This window comes from Pezoporus occidentalis, unplaced genomic scaffold, assembly GCF_034315485.1.
Source record: "Pezoporus occidentalis ecotype Australia unplaced genomic scaffold, CSIRO_AGI_Poc_V1 ctg68, whole genome shotgun sequence".
Taxonomy (NCBI): domain Eukaryota; kingdom Metazoa; phylum Chordata; class Aves; order Psittaciformes; family Psittacidae; genus Pezoporus; species Pezoporus occidentalis.
The window spans coordinates 5902164-5924584 of record NW_026916030.1 but is presented as its reverse complement, the minus strand read 5'-3'; the positions used below and the strand labels follow the sequence as shown (position 1 = coordinate 5924584).

At 45.2% G+C, this 22421-nt stretch overlaps 3 protein-coding genes across 4 annotated transcripts in view; 1 reads left to right on the top strand and 2 right to left on the bottom strand.

Moving 5' to 3' along the window:
• Nucleotides 1-1271: 1271 nt before the first annotated feature.
• ZDHHC12 (zinc finger DHHC-type palmitoyltransferase 12) lies at nt 1272-5187 on the bottom strand. Its single transcript, XM_062641471.1, has 5 exons — nt 5055-5187; nt 4620-4756; nt 3618-3704; nt 2197-2363; nt 1272-1589 (listed from the first exon to the last, which is right to left on the bottom strand). Exons 1-5 carry the CDS (start codon nt 5137-5139, stop codon nt 1280-1282), a joined length of 786 nt encoding a protein of 261 aa, XP_062497455.1. The 5' UTR covers nt 5140-5187; the 3' UTR covers nt 1272-1279.
• A 4701-nt stretch (nt 5188-9888) lies between these two features.
• Nucleotides 9889-22421, bottom strand: part of ZER1 (zyg-11 related cell cycle regulator) — a 17553-nt gene continuing 5020 nt past the window's right edge. For both annotated transcript variants that reach the window (XM_062641133.1, XM_062641132.1), the window contains 14 exons: nt 21599-21749; nt 20870-21306; nt 19166-19342; nt 17959-18073; nt 17355-17501; nt 16930-17103; nt 16019-16234; nt 15316-15357; nt 14857-14976; nt 14308-14423; nt 13990-14178; nt 12969-13066; nt 12483-12585; nt 9889-11912 (listed from right to left, as the gene is read on the bottom strand). In XM_062641133.1, coding sequence (XP_062497117.1) covers nt 11855-11912; nt 12483-12585; nt 12969-13066; nt 13990-14178; nt 14308-14423; nt 14857-14976; nt 15316-15357; nt 16019-16234; nt 16930-17103; nt 17355-17501; nt 17959-18073; nt 19166-19342; nt 20870-21306; nt 21599-21749 — 2143 coding nt within the window. In that variant the 3' untranslated portion in view covers nt 9889-11854. The remainder of the gene's footprint in view (nt 11913-12482; nt 12586-12968; nt 13067-13989; nt 14179-14307; nt 14424-14856; nt 14977-15315; nt 15358-16018; nt 16235-16929; nt 17104-17354; nt 17502-17958; nt 18074-19165; nt 19343-20869; nt 21307-21598; nt 21750-22421) is intronic.
• TBC1D13 (TBC1 domain family member 13) overlaps nt 19400-22421 on the top strand; it is a 19144-nt gene continuing 16122 nt past the window's right edge. Inside the window, exon 1 of the mRNA XM_062641134.1 lies at nt 19400-19428. Coding sequence (XP_062497118.1) covers nt 19415-19428 — 14 coding nt within the window. The 5' untranslated portion in view covers nt 19400-19414. The remainder of the gene's footprint in view (nt 19429-22421) is intronic.

Genomic DNA, 22421 nt, shown 5'->3' with positions numbered 1-22421 from the left:
TTTAAATCCTGAGTGCTTTCTACCAGCTCACCGGATGTGCTCTTGAGCTGGTGCATTTCCTGAGCCAAGGCAATTAAGGCACAAAATCATTTTAATGTTAAAGTTTATTTTGCTGCTTGTTTGGTTTTGTTGTTGGTTTTGGTTTGTTGGGGGTTTTCTTACAGAAAAGGCTCAGGACTAAACTTCACACCATAGCCTTTTCTACTTTTAAAGCTAAAATCAGTTATCCCATACTTTCTTTAGTTCATTATGGAAGTCTGACCTTTTATTCCACTGGAACACAAGTAAGCTTGCTGCTGTCCTAGAAGGCTGTCAATCCTCCTTCACCTCAGTGAAACACACAGGACCTACAATCTTTCCTTTTGCACTGAAACTTGGTATTCTTTTATAAATTTTTATTAGTATGTTGAGGTAGTAATATTGCCAACAGTGTTACTGGAGCTAGGCAAGAAGTATCCACCTCTACTGCTGGTTCTTTCCCCACAAGCTACAGTAAAGGCCTGAGCATGAAGTTATCTGCAGAAATAATTCTGTATGTAAGTATGTTGGTATTATTCTTTGCTGAGTTGATTCAAAAATAGTCTCTGAATTGTTAACAGCACCATCAGTTTAGAGAAAAAACCCTTAGGAAGCTGGTCAGAGCATTATCTCATAATCTGAATGTACTGTTTTACAGCTGTTTCTCATGCACATTAACACTATTAAAGCCTCAGATCTTTGTAAAAAAGCATTAAGTTGAGGCATGTGGTCAAAATGAAATTTGCCTTTGACTGTCCAAATATTGACTCAAGTATTTCTATTACATGCCTAACACTACTGACAAAAGGCACTGCAGTTCTCACAGTGAGAACCAGGTTGAAGAAAGGCCACGGGAATTATATTGATTCTCGCTGATTTTGTCTGTAATTGCTGTTCTTTGGCAGCAAAAGGAGAGGGAAGCTTTGGGGAAGCGAATGTGGATGATCACACTGCTCATTTGTCTCTTCTGGGGAGATATGGATGCAGTTACAAAAGGAAGTAAATTTAGAGAGAGACCTTTGCTCCATCCAGAACTCAGCTCTGCTGCCCTTCCCAGACCCAGTGTTTAACAGTGTTACCCATATGTAAAAAAAATAACCGACTTATCCTTGAAGTGTAATCTGCAGGATGAACAGTTTGTGGAATAAGCTGCATAGTTCAAGATGTACTGAAGTTCCATCTAAGGCAAGAGCAGCAATTGCATTAGCAAAGCTTTACCCAGCAGATGTGTTGGCGCTCTACCAGGTAGGTGCTGCTGTGACTAGACAGGCTCATTGTTCCTGTGAAAATAGATTTTCTCCCATGCAGTCAGGTGGCACGAACAGAAGAATCTCCAGAGATTGAGGATGACCCCTTGGTCAAAGGGATTCTCCAACTCGGAGTGTCGCAGGTAGGAGATGCGATGATGTGACATGAATTCCCAGGTGGTGGTGTTGCATGAGATCAGATAGAAGTGTGAAATGAGCAGCAGCACAACAACAATGGTGAATATAACTATCAGGAGAAAGGATGTGAGGAGGAAAATGTTGTGATTCAGCCACTCCCAGGACAGTTCAAAGTAGAGGCCTGACCTGTCAATTCAAAGAGCAATAAATTCATGGTTAAAAATGTTGAGCTAGTTTCATAAGCCAAGCGACCTTGATGGAACATGTAAGTTGGTACATAACTACTGAACTTCTGATAATCATGTTCTACAGAGAGTTATAATTATACTGTTAATATACTGTTACTTAAGAGTTAATAAACTCTTAAGAGTCTGCACCAATAGTGACTTAGTATCTAAGAAGTTAAAAAGATACTGGTTCCCCTGACAGCTGAGACAATCATCTTCGGTTAACTCCTCCTGAACAGGCTGAAACCCTGTTGGTGTTTCCAGTACTTGGATTTGTAAACCCAGGTCTTATTAGAGTAACTGAAGCAAAATCAGTTTTTGTACTGCTGTGAATTCTGGTAATTAAATCTTAATGATGAATATGAAACCTAAATTATCAGATTCTGCTCAACTATTGCTCAGCTATGTTGTCCCTCAGCAGATTAGGGAGCTCCAGGGTGCAAAAGAGGGTGAAGATCCAAAGCCTACAATTACTGCTTTGCTCTACAGAACCCCTTCAGTGGGACTCTAGCAACATCAGAACATTTAGCCATCTCAGAGGTCAGAGTGCTGCCTCAAGGCCTTACCAAGCAACCTGACCTCCCCACAGCAGCACGACAAGCTGCACACTCAGGTAGACTATAAAGAAGGGGTGATTCTTTTCTCCTATGCAGTTCTCAATCCAGGGACAGTGATGGTCGTAGCGCCGCACGCAGTGCTGGCACAGCTGGCAGTGCCTGGCTCGCATCGGCTGCTGCAAAACACAACCAACAAAAAGAGAAGAAAACCACTAGCAATAGCCTGCTATTGTGGTTGTGCTAGTGTGGTAGAAGAGAACATTATGCAAAACTCCCGTCCTCCACAGCGTTACTGTCCCAAAACCACTCTTTTTTGAGATAACAGCACAACATACACGGCTAAGACAACTAAAGGGGATCGTGATCTCCCTGGTAAAGGTCCAAATGAATGAGTTCCAAATTAAATTATTCTCCAACATTACTTCTAGCTATATTTTTCAATCTACTTATTTATAGGAAGTTCAGTGTGTAAGGGAGGGAGCTAGAGCCAATCGGTCTATTCAGGATTGATGTGGAAAGCTAGGACGACGAGTGTTGAATAAAGTGGGCAGAGATGGGATGTTCTTACGTGACTGCATGGAGGAGGGAAATGTCTCTGCTGCTGGGGAAACACAACACACACACACAGAGGAAAGGGACTCAAGTGCCAGGAGCAGAGAATATGAAAGATCTGGCTGAGAAAAGTAGTGCCCCCTAGGATTTGTTCCCCAAGGCATATATATGTCTTGCCAGTTTTTCCTCTTGTAATAAGTTCACTTCTCCTGGTAGATATTCTTCAGGAATTCATGGAAGCTAGGATAATGCTTGATTTTATTAAACTGATAAGCATCACTGTGAAAACAGGCTTTTCTAGGCTTTAGGCAAACTATTTTAAGAGCTAATCTAATTGCTCTAATTTTTCCTTCATGCTGTCTTTTACAACTCAGACTAACATTTTGCTGGGTTTAGACCTCCAAATGATAGAGATAGCAACAGTTTTTGTATGTCATGCTTGGATGCCTTTATCACAGTATCTTCAAAATAACCTTTTTGACAATACTGTAAAGTCTGACTGACATGGCAGTAAGAATGTTGCAAAAGATCCTTGTTTCTGTAAGCCAGCAGGGAATTGTTTCAGCCTCAGAAAACAGCAATGCCCATGACTACATCTTTAGCTACATAGTTCCTTTGGATCACTTCAATTCAGAACTGTATTGGAATTCAATTTGCTCGTTGTGCTTATTTTTTCTGTGAGTTTTTCAGCAAAGGGTGACCCTTTGATAGAATCAATCAGATCTGCCATGCCTCCAAGCAGCTGAGCAGAGAGCAGCAGTGATAGAAAAGCAACAGCTGCTGAACAAAGAGGTTGCCAAAACATGTAAGCTTGGGAATTGCCCATCCCATCCTCTTCTAGTGTGTTACAAATGCCTACTTTCCCCATGAACACCTACCTTCACCATGCAGTAACCACAACGCCGCAGCTTAACATTACTTGGAACCAGGGGTATGACCACGCTTTGTTCTTCACTCTTGTCTGCCTACAAAAGAGGGAGTAACTAAAGAGGTTTTGTGTGCTGCTGCTGTGGCATGACTGAGCTGTCTGTATCCTTTTAGTTAATAGTTAAGCAGTGCTGGTTCTCTCTGTCATTAAGAAGGTTAAACAGAGTAATTTCTTCAAATCCCTACAGGAACTGCAGACAGTTAAGGTACAGCAAGAGAAAACAGACTACTATAACCACCAAAAGAATGTTTTCACAGAGGCAGAAATAACTGTGGGCAAGATACCATACTGATCCCAAGGCTACACTTTGGGACAAAAACAAGGTTAGACTTTGCTTCCAAACACAATAATGGTATCTTTTCAGTATAAGCAGTGCTACTTATTCTTAGCACAGCCAACATGTACTTCAATGATGGATGATTAAAGCTTGTCCTACACAATTTGCAGGCAGTTAACCTGAAGCAGACTATCTCTGTTACTGAAACTTTGCATCTGTTTTACTTCATTGTAACTTGTATGTGTACATGTCCGCTGAGAGGACAACAAATCTATACACAGTTCAATAGAGCTGCAGAGAGCTTTCTTCCAAGCTTGCCATTTGGTTTTTTGCACTTGGACCACTTAGCAGTAGTTAGTATAAACCAGGTCATGTATACATTCCATAGGGTATTGCAGCCTCTGATGTTTAGAGAGAGGACTTGTGCTCAAATGGCACAGTGCATTTAGAATGGGGATGTGGTGTAAAAGACACACTTAAAGTCTATGAACCCTACTGCTGTCACAGAATATGACTTGGACACTGTCCATCCTGATCTCCAGTGGTCCGTGTAGGTTTCCTTTATGCCAAGTGTAACAGAAACAGATTGTTCGTATCTAACAGTGTGGGGAAACAAAAGAAAAGCATATAGATGTTATAACCTCACCACTTTCTTCCATTCATGAAGTGCTATACCTTCTCTTCCTCTTCAGCCTTAACAAAACCTGGGTCCATGAGAGACACCCTGAAGTACAGCAGGATCGAGCACAAAACCAGCGAGAGGAAGATCAGCGGCTGCAGCAGCTCCCCGCGCTCCTCTTGCTTTTGCAGATCTGCAAAGGAGAGCAGTGCCTTCCTTGTGAAGCCTTTAGGGCTTTTCTCTCTGCCCCTAACAAAGGGCTCCCGCACCCCTACGGGAGGAGCGATGGAAGAGGGCGGTAACGCTAGGGGCTCCCGAGCGCCCCACAGGTTCCCCTGTGCCCTCAGGTCCAGAGGCCGAGGCAAGGCCGGGAGCACCCGCGCTCCCCCCCGGCGCAGCCCGAGCCCGGGCCGCAGCCTCCTCTGCCCAGGGGCGGGCCTGGCCCAGCCCTCGGCCGCCCCCTCCCCGTGTCAGGCAGGGCCCCGCCTCACCTGTGCGGTGCAGGAACAGCCCCAGCGCCAGCCCGCCGCTGAGGGCCGTGTGTGCCACCCTCACCCACAGCCGCCCGCCACCCATGGCGCCCGCCGGCCCGGAAGGGCGGGCGGCTCCCGAGGGCGGTGCCTGCGGCCGGCAAGGAGCGGGACTCCGCTGCGGAGCCGGCGTTGTTGAGCTCCGAGCGTGGAGCGCGGCTGTGCTGTGAGGTGGCCTGGGCAGTGGCCGGCACCTCGGGCTCGGCTCCCACGAATGGGAACCGGGGTCTCTTCCCCCCCCCCCTTGCTACCTGCAGCCTGGCTGTAGCCTGCCGGCCGCCTTTCTTCCCCTCACGCCGTCCTGCATGCTGGCCCCCCACCTCCTTCAGCTCCCTTCGCTCTTGTCCTCCCACCCTGAACCCCGAGATCCACGCGGCCCCTCTGTCCCCAGCCGGGTGTTGTGGCTGTTAAGTACTATGGGGAGCGCAGGGCAGGGGCCCTTGAGGGCAGTGATGCTGGTTAAACTCCCCTGCACCTCAGTTAAACTCGAGGCAAATGCTGCTCAATGTAGATAGGAGCAATAGGAGTCTCACAGAGGTGTGCCGCTCAAAGGCGAGGGGGTCAAGGTGCTGTCTGGGTGAACTCTGGTTGTGCCACTTTATTTCACGTGTTGATTTCTATCCCCTAGGAAGAAACGCAGAGGTTCTGCCTGGCTGCACTTTATTTCACGTGTTGATTTCTATCCCCTAGGAAGAAACGCAGAGGTTCTGCCTGGCTGAACACGTTTAGCTTCTGAAATGTTTGACATACTTTCAACAGGAGGCTGCTGGGGTGGGTGGGAGCTGATCTGAATTCCAGTGTCTGTAGACTCCCCTGACAGCAGCAGAGGGAACCTGGCTTGTCTAGAGGATGGTCCTTCTCATCTGAAAGCAGCTGAATTGCACCCCAGATGTGTTGGTTTTAATCTCTTGCTAACAGTAAGGAAAGCGAAGATGACTAGCTTAAATGTAGACATTTACACTCTTTCTGTTGGTTTAGGGGAGATGAATCTCATCACAGGCCTCTAAAAGTTCTGAAATCAGTTTTTTTTCTCTTTAAACTCTTCAGTTTTAACACAGATGTATCTTGCTGATATCTTGTTACCTTCTTTCCCAGTCAAAATTTTGAAAGAAAAATCACATTCTTTGCACATTTAAACTTAAAACCTATCAGATTCCTTGGCATTGTTTGACCACAAGGGGGGTATTCTTGATTTGGTCACCTTGAGTCAGTGGCCACCTGCTGATTCCAGGAAAGCACCTGCCTTAAAATGGTTTATGTGAGACAGCTGTGTTGAAATGTTATGAAAAACGTAGTTTACATTTCCAACAGTCATTCAAATCCTTCTGCTTTCTTTTTTTTTGTTCTAGGTAAGTGCAAACCCTACAAAAATCCTCCCTCAGACACCTCATAGACTGCATCAGGGCTTGTCAAACCTCACTTTGTATGTGAGGTGGCCCTGCTACTCTCTGCCTGCTTTAAATATCCTGAAAACCTTTCCCTTCCTTGAGTTGCAAAGGAAGCCTTGCAGAACAGTAGGAAGCTCAGAACAGCACCATCAGGCTCTATCTACAAACAGAAAGAGAAGGTGGGTAGTGTCTTTCCGTTCTTTGCAGAGAGGTGTAAATTTTAAAGCTTAGTGAAGGCAATTTGCGTAGTAGCAATATTACCTGCTTGAAAGTAGAAACATTCTTATGTTCTAGAAAAGTCTGTCCTAAGGAATGTATTCTCTCTCTCTTTGTGATTAAAATCATTTGGTACATGTTAGATTTCTGGCTTACAGAGATCAGGGCTTATCTCTGCCTTAAGGGGTTCAACCTAAATGACTGGTTGAAATTAGGCTTAGCTCCAGAAAAGTCTCTACTAGCCAGTTTGAGTGGAGGATCTAGGTTCTTGTGGCATTCCAGCTAGGAATTTCATGCTCCTGGAAGCATCTCTTTGTACTCTTACAACACGGTACATTTTCAGCTTCCCAGAGGTAGTTCAGTTTCACATGATTCCTCCTTCAGCCAGCCAGAGTGTGATCCTTTAGCGTTTACATTGACCATTGAATTAACTGGTAGTTGAACCCTTGCAGGACCAGGGTCATGAGAGGAAACTCAAGCCAGCCTTAAAGCAGATTGATTGTTTAAGCCACAGTCTTAAGTATTCAGCTTCTGCCCACTTACAAAGCTTAGGCTGTGGAATGCAAGCCACAGATCCGTTGCAGTGTTCAGAGGCAATATGCAGAGGCAAATATTGTTCTGATTTTTTTCCTTCTCTCCCATAATTTCATAACAATACTCCCTTCCTCCATGCCTCTTTTCTATGGACAGACAGTTATTGTATCCTTTGGAGTGATGAAAGGAAAAGCCACTGAACTGCATCATCAACACATGGCAGTTCCTTTCATTTGCAATTAAACACATGACAGCAAATGGAGCAGTGATGTACCTAAATGAACCACATTCATAGATCAAAGGAAGAAGACATTGTTAAGCACTAGGTTTAATACACAGCGGGTATCCAATGGATACAACAGAAAAGTTAATTCATTCAGAATTGTAAGGAAGCAACAGTTGTGCATTATTATTTTTTTGCTTGGTTTCACCATGTACAAACATTTGAACCAGGCCTTTCAACATTAGGCAGGTCAATGGACAGAGTAAAAGCAGACACTTGCTCATTATAACTGAGGTTACTTTCTTGAAGCAAAACAAGGAAATACACATTTGGTTAGCTTAAAAACTTTTTTTTTAAAACAAGAAAAGAATTGGAGAGAATCAGTGACAATTCGATGAAATCAAAACATAGTCTGCTAAAGCAGAAGTGTTTCAGCTCAGCAGATCTCCCTCACTCCTTTTAAGTGCTGTCTTCTCATTCAGCCCCCATGTTTTCATCCATTCCTGACTACTCTTACCCTCTGTGCTTCTTACAGATGGCTGTTGTGGAGACCAGCTATTTCCCTGCTTTTAATTCTCTTTTTCTAGCACAAGCTCCCCTCTAACACCTGAGCTGTGGCAGCTCCTCTCTAAACAGTGTCAAGAAAATGTCATTTCTGTGGAGCAATGCTTGAATGCAGTGCCCCTACAGCTCTTCTCCTGTGGGTAATTATTGCCTTCAAGTGATGAGAGGGGACTAAGCTCACAGCTCCAAGACTTTTCTTCCCCCTTATCTTTCACAGAGACCAGAGTGCCTACAGCAGAAGCCCAACAAACGGGATAAGCTGGATAGGATTGTGCTGAACAGATCATTTCATCTAGCAGGTGCAGGGTGATAGCAGCCATCACGCAGATGAGGCAGATGAATTATCTGCAATGTTACTAATTGCCACAAGAAACAGTGCTAAACTTTCTTGGCTTGGACTAAATAAGAAAGTCTGGTGCTGCTGAGCGCTAAACTTCATACAAGTAGATGCCAATCCTTTATAAGCAGTTCCTCCCATAGATCCTGTAAAATGGAAGCACTTGTGGAAGGCTGCCCACTAATTTGCTTTCTTCTCTATTGCAGAGAAAACAGCAGACACCTGATGCTCTGCATGTTGGACATTGACTTGGGCTACTAAACCATGAAGGCATCCTCCAGCCAGGATAGAAACTACATACAGTCAAGGTAGAAGGTTCCTTTGATGGCACAGTCTCTGCAGAGAGCTACTGAGTTGTGTTTGTGCTCTGTCTGCCATGCTTCTGAATATGAAAGGAAATGTAATAGTGAGAACATGAATAGGCTGAACAGGACAACAGCTACAGAGCATGAGGAGCCCCTCTGCCACATCTTTACGCATTATGAACTTCTCTGCCCCTGAATTCTCATTTGACAGAGATTTTGTTCTAGTTTTCTAGGCAGGGTTGGTTCTTGGCTCTGTAATTCTGCATGAAGTTGAAGTCTCCAGGTTCATTCCTTTGCTCCAGCAAAGCCGGAAGGCCTGAGAGGCTTCTCTAACAGTCAAACATTTCAGGGTATGCAACTTCCCCTTTTACATTAGACCTTCATAAAAAATCAGCCACTTTGCCCTCTCCTCCTTTACAGAATATTGGTGTGATAGCTGCAGATAATTACCCTGTTCTGTCCTGGGTAATTAACACCTCTTTGCCTCCAAAAAGTGCTTTTGGATCATGGTACCTGCATTATGCCCAAGGTGCAACAGCTCCTGTGCTTTCAGTTGGGAAAATGGAGGTACAAATTAGTTTTAAACTTCCAATTGTAGGAATTCTTGGATTCTGCTCAGCTATTCAGAGGATACCTTTCTCTCTTTTCCTCCTTACTGAAAGGGAAATGTTATTTTTCAGCTCACAAAGTCCTTTGGCTTGAAGACATGGAAGCTTGTAGCCAAAGCTCACATTACTCTAACAGGGATGCTATTTCATTTAAAATGCTATCTCAGGAACTTACTTTGCTGGTGGCCTGACTCAAAATCTTATGTGTAGCTGGCTATTACAGAGCAGTTACACCTCCCCCTTCCCCTGGGCTCAGTGGCAGATTTCAGAAAGCTAAGCTTTTCTGTCAGCCTGACCTGACTCCATTAATCTCCATGGGTCTTGTCAAGTGATTCAAGACTTTAATGGCAGGAGCTTTCACTATATGGGCATTAGAAAGGAGGAAGCCTTAGTGGGTGGCACTGTCACATGAAGCAACTTCAGAAGGTCAGCAGCACTAAATGGAGAATTAAATGAGCAAAGCCTGACTCCCCTCTTAGGTTTGCATCTAGAAGGAAGATTAGCAAATGTTACACAGAAAACAGACCTTGAAATAAGCTTCCCTGTCTCAAAGCTCATAGGGACACAAATCCTTGGGGAGCAGGTATGACAGAGAGGAAAATACATTTCATTCAAACAACTGCAAAAAAACAAAGTATAATTTGTCAAGTTTTGCAAACCATATGAAAACAATTCCAAAGTGACACAAAAATATATATAAGTTTGAAAAATACTTAAAAGAAAAAAGTACAGATCTCACAATACCAAAACAAATGACGTATGGTTAAAAAGACATTGAATAACACCATATTGGCAGAAAAAGTAAACCTGTCCAGGGCAGCTGTGTTGTGTCATTTAAAGTGTCAGTTTGTGTATCTAGGATCTGTCTATATCGTGCTCAGCAATGACAACATTAACTCTGAGCATTAGAAGAACCTCATAGCAGCGAGTCAAATCTGAGAGCAATGTATACAAGGGAAGAGAGCAGCGAAGGTTACTGTGCTGAGGCCTGAAATGTCTGAACACGTGTGGCTGTGGCCTCCTCTTACTGCTGCCAGACATGGACTCTTTCCTGAATCCTTCCTACGGGAAGATTCGTGAGAGAACTGTGGCAAGCAGAGGGCTCTAGGCAAAGGACTGCCCTTTGTTGAGTGTGCTGTTGAGTGCCCAGCTGCAAGACAAGCCTCAGCCTGTGGTATCTTGAGCCTTTAGAGATCCAGAGCCTGCCGGGTGAAGACCACCTCACCAGGACTCTCCTCTCACCTACACTGTATCAGTTGGAGTAATGCTGCTGATGTGAGCAGGATTGCACTGGTAAGTGATAAGAGTCAGGTAAGGATAGAGCCTTCTGCTTCCCATAAGAGGGGAAATATGTTGTGGTGCAACAAGAGGTGCTATTTCATGGGACTGTTCTCCTTAGGGTGCCTGGAGACTCTCCAGTCTCTGGAGGGTTATTTGGCATCTCCAGTTACATCCTCTGTGCTGCAGTAAGCTTCCTATAAAGTAATCTCCAATAATCTCCACTCGCACTGATGCAGACTGAGGGAGAGCAGAGCAGCTCCAGTACTTTACTAGGACCTGCACAAGTGGTTCATACCACTCTGGACTAGGGCCTAGTAGATCTTATCATGCAAAGTGGAAATACTGTCTCTGGCATTTGTAGCCCTTCCCCATAAAACAGAACACAAGTGAAAAGGTGGTGAAGGACCTGAATGAAGATGTGTAGCCCTTTGTGAACAAATCTTGTTCCTTGTTGCACAGGCTCCCTTAGAGAGAAAAGCTCTGTGTAGCCAAGAATGTCTAAATGGTTTTACCGGTCATTCCTGGTCTTGAGGCTAGCTGGGCTGGCAGATCCCACTGCACTGCCAGAGGGGACAAACCAGGCCTCTTGACTTTAATGGGAATGTCTTACTTCCAAATGACCCACATACAGTTAGCAATGCTTCCATTAATGTGAGTCTTCTATAAAAACCCTTAAGGGAGTGAATTAACTTGAAAGATCTTCTTCATTTCCTCCCTTTACAATTAACACTAAAAAGGTCTGTTCTTTTGCTATAATTCTCGGGTATTGTCCCCCCCAACATCTCTAACCAAATAAGTAACTCATTGCTGCCTCCAGCCCCACTGAGCAGCCAATGCCAATTAGGGACTGGTGTTCTTGCAGACATTACAGGACCTCATGCAATACAGCAAAAGGGAATTTTCTAAAAAGTGGGAAATAAAAACGTCACACTAGTGATCACACAAGTAGGTCTTCAAGCTCATGGTCATTTGAGGCTCTGTGTGGTCTAAAATAAAAAGGTTAAAAGATACATAGTGTAGTTGTCTTTGCTTTTTTTTTTTTTTTCTTTTTATACAGAAATCATACACACAGAACTTCAACCTGAAACTTCATAACAAAAAAAGTCCACTAATTTAAGGAAAGCATTTTGTTGTGCAAAAAGTCCCTCCCCGCCTCCCCTGTTCACCTTCATCTACTGAGGGTCTCACACACACACATAAAGTTTCCTTCCAACAGGCGCGTTGGTAAGAAAGAGTCCTCCCTATATACAGTGAATTAGAGAGAAGCTGGATACAGTGCTGGCATGAGGCGTTAGAGGACTGCCTCTATCTGGAAGTGTCCATGTTCTCCTCCTTAAAGTTACTGCAGTGCTCTATAACTTTCCTATGGATAAAACAAGGACAGGGAGAGAGGGTTTAGTTTAAAGCTTATTGCATGACAGTTGTGGGACAGTTCTTATACTGCTGTCCCACAACTCCATCTGTGTGTAACGTGTATGATTTGCAGCAGGCAGGCTCTTCTGAGCTACACATCAACCAACATCTGTGTCAAACCCAGTGTACTCCACAAATGCAGCTCAGAGCTCCCAGTTCCTCCCCTTGGAAGTTCAGTGGCCAGATCCATGCATGATTCTGGATACAGGGAGCCCACACAAGTATGGTGAGTAGCGACGGCTGGAGACCATTGGTGTAAGAGATGCAATTAGCTGTGGGGCTCCACTGTCTGACAAGCCACTTCTGTAACAAATTTGCCTGGTACAACCTGTGTGTATTTCCCACCTACAAACACCTCTCTAGTCTTCTGTTTTCATCCTCTTTCCCCTACTCTTCTCCTGTGTTCACTTCTTGCCCCTCGCACACATCAATATAGGCCATTCTTTGGTAGCCTTACTTGATGTGGAAGAAAAAAACCTAGCTAAAGCTAATGTCTGATGGTAGCACACTGGTTTCCTACCGGGCCATTTCCTTGGTCTCTTGCCGTGCTGAGGCCATTTTAATCATGTCCTTCAGAAGAGGGATCCCACCTTCTTTGATCAGCAGTGGGCAGTACTTGTCAGCTGCAGAGAAAAGAATAAAACAGGTCATTGTGAACCTTCACAAAAGTGGTAAAAGGGTGGCAGGAGGGAAAGGGGAAACCTGTGGCCCAAAAACGTATAAAACTTTATTATGGAGCTAGCCTGCTAGAGGTGTAAAACCACAGCCATAAAATGGCTGAGAATGTAAAAGCATGGCCAGAAGGATCAAAACATCGAAGGAATTTCCTACACACTAAGTCTCATTGTTTCTTATTTGGCTTTGTGCTGCTTGGACATTCCTGCATCATTCAAAGACCATTCTCTCTACTGCCATCACTGAAGTGGGAAGACCATTTCTAACAAGCTCAGATCCACATCCTCAGCTCTTCCAGTGCAGTGGATGTGATTTCAAAAAGGGAACTTACGGTAGACAGAGACCAGGTTATACAGTGCCCAGGTAGCCCAGTGCTGGCTGACTGGGGAGATCCCTTGTGGAAGAAGTCGAAGGATTGGTTCAAAAGACCTGCACAGAAATATTGCAGAAGCTGTTAGAAATACCAAGAGCAGCTTCTTTCAGCACTTCTACTACTTCAAGCAGCACAAACTTGGGTGTTCACAGATACCATAGCAGTAAATCCACTGGCATGTCAAAAGATTCTGGCATTGAAGATGAGGTCTGTGTCGCATGGCAATACAGGCCCTACTGCTTTAGCGTAAACATGCTGCCTGGATAAATAGCTGCAATGAATGCAAGATGTGATTTCTATCCTCTGTGAGTTACTTCCCCACAACAGCTGAAGCCCAGCAGCAATGATCTGTAGAGGGGCTGCTTGCATACAATAGCTGCTGTGGTTTTTCTGACCACAATAATGTGTTGATACTGTAGAGCAGGCACTGGAATGCCATTTGTTCTGGATTCCTGCCAGACACTAAAGGGAATACAGAGTATACCTGATACCCTCTTATAGGAAGGACTTTGGAGGACTCCACCAGTTGTATTAACCCTTGAAGGGATTTCTGGGAACTGTGTCTCCCAGGGAAGAGTGAAAGCTAACAGCAATCCATGTGACTTTCAGAAGCAAACAGACTTAAGTAGGCAAAATGACAAGTCTAGCAGGAAAATGGTTAAGCAGTCCCAGACAAAAGATCATGTTTCCTGGGCTACGTAATTTCACCAGAAACACACAGGAGAAACTCTTTTGGGCTCCCACACTTCTCTCATAGGAAGTGCCAGGGCAGGTGTCTTAATTTCAGCAGCCTGTGTAACACATTTCAAAGGAAGGTGTAAAACCCTCACGACAGAGTATTGTCCCTGAGGATCTTTTTCCTTTATTCTAAACAGAGCCTCCTTGCTGGGTTGCACCTCTTCCCTCCTCTCTGTTGGTGTTTGCTTCCTGTGACAACCCTGGCTCCTAGGGGAGCAGGCCAAACTTCGCTATTCCTCACCTGTAATTGATATTTCTCCTGGAGTTGATATCCCAGCTTTGGATTGCTGCCCACATCCTCTTTACAACTTCCTCTCGGTGGGGCTCACATATACCCCAAGCCTCTGGACCATCAAACATGATATGGGAGAGCACGCCACAGGCATTATAGGATACCTCAATCCCATCTGCTTTGCTTTCCAGCAAGTTACTGCCAAGGAAGAAGAGATTACTCAGAGGCTGACACACCATAGGTTTAAAAGTCTCCAGGTGACCCAGGAGAAGAGCTCCAGAGCATTCACTCTCCTCCAGCCCAGCAGCTCATTAGGCAGGCACTCACCTGAACACACTGATGAACTGGGAGGTCATGAGCTGTGGGCGGAGCTCCTTCACTTCTGCTACATTGCCCAGGAGGCCCAACATGTTGCGATGCAGCTCCTGCTTCTCGGGGAACTCCTAGGCAAGCAAAGAACAGGATTATACAAAGTGGAGTTATAGCAGTGCTGAGAACATGTAACCTGGCAGAAAGATTGTACAGTACGTCTAGAAAGGACTGAGTACGTTTAGGGAGTCAGCAATGGCTCTTAGCAGATGCCCAAATGGATCTCTAGTGTTACAGATACATGTGAAATGAGAGATTCAATGCTGCTCTACTTAAGGGGGACTGCACACAAGATGAGGAAAGAGGAAGATGGGTGTAAGTTTCTCTGTTCTTCTTATGGTTGGATGGATAGATGTGAGAAGAAGAAAATATGCAAGCTTTTTGTTTTCTGTCTGTGCAATACAGGAAGTACTGCTTATAGATTAGCATAGCCAGGGATCCTGCCCAGGCACCTGCATTTCTACTGCTGATGTCAGCATTCCTCTGGAAGGAACCAGATGTACTCACTTTCAAGCACTCTAAGAACAGTTTCATGCCACTGTAATTAAGGAACATCTCGCAGTTATCAGGGGTCTCATCAGTGATGTTCCAGAGGGCACTCCAAGAGAACTCCATCACCTGATCACACTACAAAGCAGAAAAGAAAGGAACTGAAACAGCTTTGCTGATGTGGGTGCCCAGTGCAAACCAACTCCTCTTGTTTCCTCTCTGGTCTCACCCTAGATGACTCCAAAGGTAAGAAAACCTTGTTATTCACTTTCAACTTATCAGCAAGTGGATTTTTAATATTTCTTGTCTCCTTGTCACATTCTCCTGCCCTCACTCTGGGACAGGAAATTCTGCAGCATCAATTGAGATGTCTTGTATTTGTTAGTGAAGCTGAGCTGGTGCTTTGGGCTGATCTCCATGCTCAAGTCAGACTGGAGAGAAAATACTCTATGGATATGTTTTTTGGGAAACACTCACCGTTTTATCAGCCAACTTCTTCTGAATCAACTTCAGCATTGTCTGTGGGCAGAGGAAGGGGAAGAGTGAGAAACGGTTCCAGAACCACGCAGCTAAAATTAACTGCTGTAGTACTGCAGGGCTGGCTGCAGGCATGTGCAATTTTGATCCTTTGTAGAAAACCTACTTGGTATCTCTTTCTTTAAACAGGTGGGACAGGTTTATGTTCAATGTTACAGGCATTTACAGAGCTGAACTGTGTCATAGTCCCTGAGCTGTTGAATTTGCAGTCAAGTTAGTTTTGATCTGTATTACAAAGTCTGGAATGTGGTATAACTGCAGCAAAGCAGTGGCCTCTGCAGCTCTTTGAAAAGGTGTGAGGGAGATGGGTTGACATGAGCTGGGAAGCTGATGCAAACTCGGGGAGATGCAGAAGGAGCTAGTCAGAAGGGATCATTTTCGTTCTGGAAATGATATGATAAAGAGGTCAGGTCTAAGGTTATACTGCTTCCTGCTCTCATAGGTTGCCTGTCTCTGAGTGGATCACATCCAGTGCTGGTAGGCAAGTAGGGACAGGTCAGGAAAGGTTATCATTGGTAGGACACTAATTTCCTCCTGTGATACTGCAAGGCTGGATCACTGGCTCATGCATTTGGTGGACTGCTGCAAGGGAATTGTGGTAGCCTGGGTTAAGGATAAGTAGACACCATGGGACCATACCAACCATGACAAACCCCATCTTGCCCACAGCTTCTTTATGATCATTGTCCACCTGGCAGACCAGAGCATTACAGAGGTGCACAGCGATGCGCTGGATGGACTCATCCTGCCGGCTCTGGTTGAGGATGTTCAGCAGCAGCTCGTTGACCCGGCGATACTGGAACTCCAGTTCCTCGGGAATGCTGAAGTTGCACAGTGTCAGGCAGCAGTTCCGCTGTACCTGGGTCAGAAGGAAGCAAATGCTGGGCCAAGTGGCTATGAAAACACGGACCCCATCACCTCATGTTTCTTTGCTCCTTGGAACTGAAGCCATCTTCTTGCTTTACTACAACCTAGTCTCATAGGGCCATACAATCACCCAGTGCCCATCACTTTCAAGCCAGTTCCTTGCTGCCTGTGAGCTCTCTATGCAGCAGTCCCCATTCTGCAGCCCAGTGGCATCATAATGTCAGCCAGCTTCTGATACAGTGTACTGGGATAATGTTTCTTTCTGTTGGCTCAACAACCCCAATGCCTGCAACCTTTTCACCCCGCAGTCAGTTATGGATGTCTATGCTGTGTGTCCTATACACCCTTTAAACACCTCTATCATCAGATAAGAAGGACACTTGCTATCATCACTTTCTTCCCCTTGTTCTGGAGAAGATCACATGGCAAGGGGGTTGGAACTAGATGATCTTTAAGGTCACTTCCAACCCAAACCATTCTACGAATCTATGATAAGGAGCACCCTGCCTGTAATGCCCATCATTCAGTGAAGGAAAGCAGCAGATTTGGGCAGTAGCTTCTCTGGTGTCTGCCTTGATTCATATCCTGGAGGCTTAGAAGACCCAGATGCTAACACCAGAAAATAATCCCAGATCCTAATACAGAAAAGGGGACTATGGGAGCTGAAGGAGACTGCACTGCTCTTACTGTGACTTCCTGGTAGGACTCCATGCCATTCAGCACCACCTGGATGACCTGGCGCCGCAGCTTTACACTCTGCTCCATGCGATACTCTGAGTTGGTCAAGTAGAACAGTGCTGCGCTGCCTGTCACCTGGATGTTCTTGTCATCCTTGTGGCACTTGAGGGCTGTGATCACCAGCTGCAGAGAAGCAACACCAAGCTTCAGTGCCACTGCCTTGCTGCTGAGTCTTGGAGTGACTGTTACAAGCCTGCAAGGAATGTGTGGCCCAGGCATTGCAGGAACATGCTTGTGAATTGAAGGTACCCAGTTTCACTGCATGACTGGAAGTTTCTCCAGAATGGCCTGATATGGTGTCTCAGGGTCAAGAAAAGACTGGGGTTGCAAAACTTTCCTTGTTATGGTGAGGTAAATGCTAGCATGGGGCTTACCTGAAGGGCTCGCAGCAGTTGGCTGCAGCGTTCAATACGTGCTATGTCAAAAAGGAGGTTGATGGCCCGGGATGTGATTTCTGGCCGGTGTTCAGTGTAAGCCTCAATTGCATTCAGGACTTGCTCTTCGTTCTTGTCTCCACTCACCTGGGAGGAACAAGAAGCATCATTTATAAAGGAGTAAAACAAACATGAGAAGGGAACTCTGAAAGGTCGAAGAGTACAATTTTCCTCTGCCCTGCTGACGGGACTGGGCCCAGGATGGGAGCAAAGAGGTTGAATCACTTCTCAGCCCAGGTGAAAAAGAAATGGGACCTTTGGAGCAGGAAGATGATATTCACAAGTAAGACTCCTATAGTCTTAAATTCTTTTACTGTAGCCACAAACATCCTGGTTTTTCAGGCAGGATGATTCTTCCATGCTCTTCTTTAAGAGACATGTTTTCTAACCCTTGTAAAAACCATATGGGGCACAGGTCTTGCTTTATTAAGGACTTACTGAAAGATCAGAGCTCGGCTGTCACACGAGACCTGAAGAGCTCCATTTTTATGTTCTTTCAACTTCTACCAAGCTCCTACTGCCAGTATTCTTGTGGCCTCATTACCTTGTAGGCTGGAATATGCGTCAGGCGGCAGAGAGATGTTTCAAAAAGGCCCAAGAACTGGAGTGGTCGTTTCAGACCCCGGAAGGGAGCGATGCTGCTCTTTGCTGGCTCAATACTGACAGAAAAAATAGAGATCACTCATGTTGGTACCATGTTTCTTCAGGTTTCTCCTGCCATAGAAACACCTATCTGCTTTGCACTCACTCTGACTGTACTGCTTCATAACCAGAGTGATAATAGCTACACAAGCCAGCTGCTCCTAAACTTAACACTAGACATTCATTCCAGATGACTGAGTGAAGGGCTAAATGTGTTGAACAGAAACAGCAGTAAGAATTCATGCAGACAGAATGCAGCTTTCCTGGGTAGAAACTGTCCTGGAAATTCACTAGCTAGGGTGAACGCTTCCTCTTGGAAAAGGGCTGTGGATTTCGCTAATCCAAGGTATTTACAAACTGGATTGCATGTCACACAATCACAGACTGGTTTGGGTTGGAAGGGACCATGTTCCTTACTGACCAAGAGCCAGTATTTCTTTACCAGCTCTGGTGGAAAGGAGCCAGTACTATCCCACTCATTTGCTTTTGTTCAGTAAGTGCCTGGGGAATAGGCAGGCAGAGTTCTTGGCTGATCTGGAAGACCAGACCTCTGGGTATGCCTCTACTGAGGTGCACCAGGATTCTCAAAAGTTGATCTGCTCAGTACCCAGGTCAAATCTGAAAATATACCTTTAGATTCTGAGCTCCTAAAACACTCGGCCCTCCTATGAACACTGATGTAACAACTCAGTGTAGAATTGTTTTGTCTCATAAAAGTCGGAATTTCAAGTGAGGGTAAGAATGTTTTGTGTGGAAAATGTGTACAAAGGGTTTTGGGTTACTTTCAGGAAAAGTATAAAATACTGCAAGAGGTCCCTGGAAAATGTGTGTGGCAAAGAACTGAAACACTTCTTCAGATATGCATGGCAGGAAGACAGGGTGAATTCTTTATTACTCTTAAAGTCTTTACATGTGTCACATACAGGAATCACAGCTGCTTCCCATACCACCCTTTACTGTTATGGGGAATCTAGCAAGAGTTATATCCTGTTTTTTAGTATTAACTAGACCTCCAGAATCTGGAAACCTAGAGGGAACTGTTCTTAACTCAATTTGTCTTTGACTGATCTATCTACCCAAGCAGACCTCAGTAATTGCTGTTTCTTTACCTTGTCTGGCCCATCTTCTCCTCCATGCTTGGGATAGTGCAGTTCTCCAGCATGGTGTGCCCTGAGATATCGAGCGACGTGAGGTTTACCAAGTTTTCCACAAACAGGTTTAGAACCCGCCGGGTCAGCTTGAATTTGTAGTAACTGGACAGATGGTCTCGGGAGATATCCAAGTGCCTGCAAATGACAGAGAGCATCTCAGAGCCCGGAAAGCATTGGCTGCGGCTTCTGCCTCTCTGCCAGAGGAAGATGACAAGCCAAGTGTGAGTATTATATTTTTTATTTATCTTTTATTATCATAATTTCCTTCACAGGATACAGGAATGTGGCTGTGTGGGATCTGGCAACAGGATCTAGCCCTATGTCTAACTGAAGCACACAGATATCTGGTAGAGGTCTACTCAGAACAGAGCACAATGAATTATCTGGCCACACATCACAAAGGAAATTGCTCCAGGCTCAGGAGCTGCCTTTCCCAAACTCCATCACAGCAGCCACCTGAGCATTTCTGCCTGGTGACTATAATGCACCAGAGGATCTTTGCATCCCCAAACACGTTGCCTCATCCCACAAATTGTCGCACAGTTTCTGTCTGCTTCCCCAGTCTTGTGTTTTTATCACCCCAGGCTATTACACTACCCTCATTCAGTTATTTAAATGCTTAAGCTTTGGGGAAACCCTGATGCTATGTGGAGTGGTGGGACATACTGACCAGCCATCATATGCCCGTGGGGTCACTTACAGCACAGGGGCCGCTCTTGCCTGCCAATCACTACCTAAGCCCCTTGGGAGAGACTTTTTTATAAGACAGGAGCCAACATCCCACTCACAAAACTCTTTTCTACTTGTTATAAAGTAAGTTTCATTACAAGTCACTGGGAGTGAAAGTTCTTGGGTTTATAATATGTTATCCAGGAGGCTCCCTGAGAGTCCAGGTCATGTGTTAACGTGGTACCCCCTAGTGTCTGCACTCAGTAGAGACGATACTAAAGCCACTGCAGAGGATCCTTCACGTGAATACTATGACCCTTCTCCTTGGCTTGGAAAGTCCTGGCTCCCTCTCTTAACACCACTGTGCAATTGAACAGCAATTGTCTCGGCTCTGTTTCAGGAAGCCTTTTCACTGCCAACACCGTGGGGTCAAGAGTGCCTATTTATTTACACGGCTTGTTCCCTGGTTGCACCATCCACGCAGTGTGCTTCCACATGACACAGTGAGCAGTCTGAGCTCAGAGTTTTTCCTAGGTTTACCTCAGAGTTAGCCTTAAATTTTGGACGTTCCTGTTTGACAAGTGGTTTGGAGGACTGAGTTTCCCAGTGTGATCATTGCTACAGTAGTTTATCTACACATCAGCAGTCATTTTCTTCGCCATCTCTCAGGTATTCAGCTGTTGGTTTTTATTTGACTGGGAGGTGGTTGGTTTAGTTTATTCTTTCTTTGCTGTGTAAGGTTTTTTTTGAGGGGTTTGTGTTGGTTTTTGGTTTTCTAAGAGGGAGTTTCTGCTAAGTGGCAACCTTTTGCAAGCAAAATGCAGGCTGGCTTTAGACATGTCAGATATATGTAGTGAGCCACTGAGCAAGCCTGGCCACATGGGGGTTTATAACTTGAAACCAGCAGTGGGTGGCTCTCTAAATTGTTAGCACCTAAATGAGCTTTCCCTATCAGTGGGAAAAGGATAAACAAGGAAGAATGGATGTGCTGACCTGAGCTTGCGAAGCTGTGCGATCACTTGGATGTGCTCCTCTGAAAGGTCCATGTTGTAAAGCACTAAGGAAACCAGACTGTCCTTCCACTGGGTCAGAAATCCCACATCGTTCAGCTGGATCCCAGAGAGATCAAGAGCTGCAAGGGAGGCCAAAGGCCGAAGCAATGTCTCCACATTTACCCCCTCGATCAAGCGGCCCAGGTTCAGGAAGCGCAAGCGGCTGAAGCCTTCAAAAGTAAAGTCCTTCACCAAGACCTGGCGAGTTGGGTTCACCAAACAGTCATCTTCACAGCCTCCAGGGTTCTCCTCCTCATAGAAGATATTACAGCAGCCAAAGAGGCTAAGGGAGATAAGTGTGTGGCTGAAGCTCACCAAGGTTTGTAGGCTCTTGGCTGTCAGCTTCTCACAGTTAGTCAGGTAAAGCTCAACAAGATCCTGGAAGATGGGAAATCAAAGTTAGAACTATTTCACAGGTAGAAATAGTTTGCTACATCACCTCCCACGGGGAGAGACTGAGACCATATATTGCCAAATTTGACCAGTATTCCTACCCCATCCCATACAGTGATTCTGGGAGATGAGAAGGGAGAAGCTGAAAGTTTCCCAAGTAAGATTTGGACAGTGAAGGATGCAGTCTTGAGCATTTCTGCATGCCTGGTATTCTAGCTGGTGCCCTTGCAGCAATGCTGTCATGCAAAGTGGCAGCTGGAGACTGTCAGTGCAATACCTGCTTCCTGATGGCCTCCAGGTCCTGGTCCTGCACAATCTGTTCCCGCAAGTGGATCCGAGCTAGCCTGGTGCTCCGGGGATCTGAGAACAGGGTGAAGAAGCTCTCATGGGGTTCAAAGATGCTGTCTGTCTTCACGAGCTCCACGTACCTGTATTTGGGCAATGGCGTTAGCACAGCATGACACAAAGGGTCAGCCTCAGCTCTAGCACCTTCCCTGGTTACAAGAAAATATGAGCAAGTGCATAAGCACATGCAGAGTTCCCTCCTGATCTTCAGCCTTTGGGGCAATGGGAGCTGGCCTGTTACTTCTTCTTGCACAGAACTAATGATCCTTAGGAAAATCTCAGGCATGCTCAAATGTGTGAGTGATCAGACTGGATTCTGGCAAGCCCAGACTCCAGGGTTTTTCCCCCATAGCTGTTTAATGATAGTAATTTGGTATTTTTTCATTATTTGGAACATTAGATGGCCAAAGTTCTCTGCCAGACTTTGAGGACAGGAGTTCAGCCAGGAGAGACTGTGACAGCCAAATTACATGAATCCCTGGAAACAGGTTGCTTTGTAAAGCTGTGGGAACAGCAGCCTTAAAATTTAACATCTGTTAGCACTTTGCACTCTTATTTCTTTGATTTGAGAGAGCTGTAATGCTTCAGTGGTGGGAAATGAGAAGGCTCCTTTGTTACTTACTGATGTTCTTGGAAGGAGCAGGAACTGTTTCACTCTGGGTTTACTTATGTGGAAATGGTGACTGCCACAGGAACTAGAATGATATACAGCAGTACAATAACCCTTGGGGACACTTCCTCCTCAAATTAATGCA